The sequence below is a fragment of the Octodon degus genome, unplaced genomic scaffold, assembly GCF_000260255.1.
Source record: "Octodon degus isolate 3935 unplaced genomic scaffold, OctDeg1.0 scaffold00221, whole genome shotgun sequence".
NCBI classification, from domain to species: Eukaryota; Metazoa; Chordata; class Mammalia; order Rodentia; family Octodontidae; genus Octodon; species Octodon degus.
This window is the reverse complement of record NW_004524797.1, coordinates 1,790,111-1,795,103: the sequence shown is the minus strand read 5'-3', so window position 1 is coordinate 1,795,103 and position 4,993 is coordinate 1,790,111. Positions and strand designations below refer to the sequence as shown.

At 49.5% G+C, this 4,993-nt stretch overlaps 1 protein-coding gene across 2 annotated transcripts in view; it reads right to left on the bottom strand.

Moving 5' to 3' along the window:
• Col15a1 (collagen type XV alpha 1 chain) overlaps positions 1–4,993 on the bottom strand; it is a 107,609-nt gene that overhangs the window by 60,279 nt on the left and 42,337 nt on the right. For both annotated transcript variants that reach the window (XM_023705453.1, XM_023705454.1), the window contains 2 exons: positions 4,522–4,666; positions 1,452–1,564 (listed from right to left, as the gene is read on the bottom strand). In XM_023705453.1, the coding sequence (XP_023561221.1) occupies positions 1,452–1,564; positions 4,522–4,666 (258 nt within the window). The remainder of the gene's footprint in view (positions 1–1,451; positions 1,565–4,521; positions 4,667–4,993) is intronic.

Below are 4,993 nucleotides of genomic sequence, written 5' to 3'. Positions count from 1 at the left end.
AAAAAAAAAAGAAAGAAAGAACAATGATGCCACAGGGTAGCAAAGGAGACTCTCTTTGACGCAGGTCAGCCAGAGCCTCAGGAACAAGTGCAATTCAACAGGCATCAGGTGACTTCCTCATGCTGAAAGAAGCACCCAGGCCACTTCTGGGGGCCAGCATTAGCCATCCCCTGCATGTAGGCCGTGGAGGAAAAGCCACAGAATTTACTGTGGGGCTGAGTGACTGGAGGGGAGGACTTCCTCTGGAGAGAATTTTATTATGTCCCCCACCCACTAGGAGCCATTCAGTAAGGTAAGTGGGACATGCATTCTTTGTAATTTGGGAGACATAGGGACTGGTGTGCAATTATTTCCTGGGGGAAGACAAAAGGTGAAAGTTGGGGGCCATCCAGATCTGGGGAGGAAGAGGAGCGGATGAGAGGAGGGGGATCTCCCTGAAGCTACTGTGCCTGAGCCACATCGAGAGCTCATCCTTCCAAAGGGAGCTGACTAAATCTGTCTTGAAATGGACTCTATCCAAAGGCTCACCCAGAGGGTCTACACACCCAGCAGCATGTAGAAGCCCAGGCAGAAGCTAAGAGTCCAATAGCAGGACTTTGACCCTAGGTCCCTCAATAATCCCAAATCCCCATGAGATACACTTCCAGCATTCAGGCAGCATCCACAGCAAAGCCCCAGATTACCACGGGACCCACCATGTACAGCTGTAACCTTTTTTGTAGGAGAACCAGACCCTGTAGATGTTCAAAATTGCTAAATAGGGTAGGAGGAGCCCATGGGGAGCAGAGGGGAGGAATGGAGGGGAAATCTCTCCCCTTCCTTCCCTGGCAGATTCCTGCTCTGCAAAAGGCTGAGGAAAGGTCAAGGGGCGTGACCTTTTATTTTAGTTCAATTCTTGGCATTATGTTGGACTGAGTTTGAAAAACATCGGTGAAAATTTCCTGGGAGAACTGTTAGACCTGTCTAAGGTTTCATCCAGGATAGGGAAAAGAATGAGCTGGCACTGTGGGTTTTTAGTGGAAGTTATTGTGAGAGAGTTAACTGGCTTTACTCGCCCCCTGCTGTGTCCAGCATTCCAAAAGCTGCCTGCAGAAGTGTAAAAGCCACCTACAGATGAGAGCACTGACGCACCTGCAGCTAATGTGAGTCTGCTTTGAAAGGGCCGAGAGCTCTGCGGAGGCCAGACGGAGGCCAGACGTACATCTTCTTCGCAGTGGAGCAGGGGGAGGCGGTCACCATAGAGAGGAAGGGCCTTGTGGCACAGGCTGGGATACGGCTCTGTCACCTGTCCTGCTGTCCCCTGGAGCCCCTGCCCCTTGTCTCTGTCCTCTCCCCACGACAGAGGCTGTCTCCACTAGTTGTTCTCATGGTGCCCAGCAAAGGTCACCACCAAGCAGGAAACAAAGGAAGTCCATCCCTGAGCCATCAAGTGCAAGTTACCACACAGGTACCTGTTCTTCAGTGGTGTCCGGGAAGGCCCTCTCTCCTGAGCCAGCGTCAGCAACGGCGTCACCATCCACAGCAGGAACCCTCTCCAGCGTGTCATTCAGGACCTCACCAGACCCTACAGGAAGCAGGTGTTCTGTAATTAACTACAGTCTGCAGTCTTGGAAAAGAAGGCACTAGCTCCTCACCCACCGCCTTGGAAAGATGTTTGTAATACTGTAATACACAGAGGGGAAACACCAAGGCGCAGAGCAACACTGAGCTAGTAGATCCTGGTGGCTTCCCCCAGGGACTCTGGCACCTCCTCTGGCCTGGAATCCTGCTTTGCCACTCACAGGAATAAGCCCTATGGCAAATGGCAAAGCGCTCCCTCGCCTCAAGTTACTCATCTACAAGTGGGGGATAATGTCTGCCTTCTAAGGCCAGGTCATTCTGAGGAGGATGTATCACAAGGATAAAATAAAGTAATGCAAGAAAGGTACTGAGGACATTCCCTGGGTATAGTGAGCAAAAGGGAGTGCTATATTTGTAAAACAGAAAAAAGAACTACAGAGGGATACATATGTTACCATTATACACAAGTAATTATTCTGTAACATATCATATTCTCTAATGCCAATTACATAATAAATAATACAAATGGACACGTGTCCATATATGCATACACACACTTAGCTAAACCGCAATACTCAGTACTGGTTTCTTACAGCATAGGAGTGGAAGGGGAGAAGGAAACTATTAGTTTTTGTTGATAGGACTGTGTGTTGATGAATCACTGCCACGTGTAAAGAAAAACAAATGGAGTCCACAAGCAAACAAAAATAAATTATATTAAAATGAATGTGTGCCTGTGCTTGTCACACGCACGTCCTCTCATCCTCCTGCTAGCCCACGCCTCCTTCGTGCAAGAACCCACCCCACTCCAGGCTGCAGTGGGCAAGGCCAGGACGAGCATCCCACCTTTCAGCCTCTTTGTTATCAACCCAGGCCTGTATCCTGCAGAGGAGGAAAAGGGGCTCACAGACAGTGCCTGGGAAGGGCCTTGAAGCTAGATGGGCCTGTCTCCATGGCAGACACTCTGCACAGGCGCTGCCCTCATGTAGTCCCCGACAGCCAGACAGTGTGGGGGGTCGCAGTGGACCTTGAGTCCAGGTGCCCTTGAAGCACAAAATCCCAATCTCTGCAGCACACTTGCGTTCTCCACACTCTGGCCACCAGGGGGTGCTGTGCAGACAGCTCTTAATCCTGACCCTTGGAAGGAGGGTCCTGGTGGGTGGGTGGTGTCAGGGAAGCCAGGAATACACACACTGGAGAGGTTTCCTTGGCCAGGGGCAGCCTTGGGATGCAACTTCTTTCTCCCCACATCTCGGCTGTCTACCCAGCAAGAAGTAAGGCTGATCCTAACACAGACAGCAGTGCTCTCCTCTTTGTCCAGGTCTCCATTCGAATCCTGCCTCCTGGGGATAGGAAAGGCCCCGCCCTGCTCCACTTCTCTGCCATCTCCTTGCCCTGGTTCAGAGGACACAATTTTGTCCCGGAGCGCAGACTCTGGCATTCACAAACTACTGCTAGGACCCATCCAGACTTTGGGGACCACAGCCCATTCAGTCAGCTCACCTACTGGGGAGACAGGCTGCTAACACTCCTGACCCTGGGTTAAGGAGCCTAAGGCTGGACAGTGCTCACCACTTTCCTCGGGCCCACCACAAGCAGGCATCCAAGCGAGGCTTCCGTCCAAGCTGTTCACCAGGCTTTCCTCAGCCACACGTCCTCTTTCTGGTTCTACAGCAACTCTATTAAACTATTACTCTGTTTTCTCCTAATATCCTATCCTCTCTCTTACCCACAGACTTCCCAAGTTTAGCTGTTACAATAGCATTCATTAACCAATGCCAGCAGCAAAAAAGGGATAAATATTATTGTAGAAGACTTATAAAATATAGAATCCAATAAGGAAAATGAAAACCTTCCACAATGCTTCCACCCAGAGATGCCTGCTTGTAACATTTTGTTGTACAGTACTTCTAATATGTACTATGTCTAATATATGCACAATGTTCTCCATAGCTATATAAAAACAGATACAAAGAACATATTCAAAATGAGGATCACAGCACACCGGGTTTTGAAATCTGCTTTTCTGGTGGAATGAACCTGAGCCATTAATCTGACACATCACCAATGCTGGGACTGATGTATGTATGAACAACAGAGCATTTGCCCAAGTAACCCCTGCTATGGCCACTTTGAGTTGTTGCAACTAGGAAGGGGACTGATAGAAATGACCCTGTTCCTACATCTCAGAGCTCTGATCCTGTTTGCAACTATGGTCCGAAACTGCCTCCCTCGAAGGGTGGAAAATGCCAATGACCTCAGGTCTTGGGTACATGTTAAGCTTCTGTGTGGGGAAATGTGCCTGATCTCTGGACTTTGCCAATGTTCCTCTGCAGGGCTCAAGGAGTAGTAGGCAGGCACCAGAGCCCTGAAGGAGCCAGAAGGCCTGCTGTCCTCCCAGGGCCTTCCACTGACCTGCTGGGTGGCCAGAGCAGTCTCTGCCTATTTCTGGCCATCAATTAGCTGCCTTGATGCTCTGAGAGTAAGACAAGGCTGTGGAGTCAGGTCGGGCTTTAGCCTGTATGGTCATGGGCAGGCCACTCAACCTTCCCAAATGTTGGTTTCTTTAACCCATAAAACAGTGACTCATAATGGAAGACATGCTGCCTGGATCAGAAAGGAAGTATGCAAACACTTGGCACATAGTAGGCATTCAACAAATATCCATAATTATTATAAGCTTTCCTGTTAGAAGAGGAAGAGGCTGGGGGTTAAAAGCTGAGGTATCTGAAGTCAGAAGCCAGCTCTATCTTCTCCAAGCTGTGTCCTCTTACTTGGGTGACTCAACTTTTCTGTGACTTAATTTTTCATCCTATGTATAAGATGAGGTGATTACATTCCTTCCTTGGAGGCATGAGGAAAGGTTACATAAGAGGATGTACATTACATGCAAGAGCCAGGCTGGACACACAGGCGTCAATCAGCAAGAGGCCATGACCGAGACTGTGCATCAGGACTCGCCTTGCTCAGGGCTGCTGTGCTGGCTGATGCTCAAGTTGGTTTCCAGGGTCCCCTCCATCACAGGTTCACCAGAAAGTTCCATGTCTTCCAGGGCAGAAGATGAGGTTGGAGGTATGTTTATGGGTTCAGGTTTTGCTTCTTTAGGCTGAAAGGAGAAAAAATAAGACCCAAAAGATTTTATTTGGCAGTACACCAAGAAGAGGAAGAGGAAGAGAAGAAGGAGAAAAAGGAGAAGGAGAGGGAGAAGAAGAAGGAGAGGGAGAGGGAGAAGGAAAAGGAAAAGGAGAAGAAGAGAGGAGGAGAAGGAGAAGGAGGAAGAGAAAGAAGAGGAGGAGAAGGAGAGGGAGGAGGAGAAGGGGGAGGAGGAGAAGGAGGAGGAGAAGGAGGAAGAGAAGGACAAGGAGGAGGAGGAGAAGGACAAGAAGGAGGAGGAGGAAGAGGAGGAGGAAGAGGAGGAGGAGGAGGAGGAGGA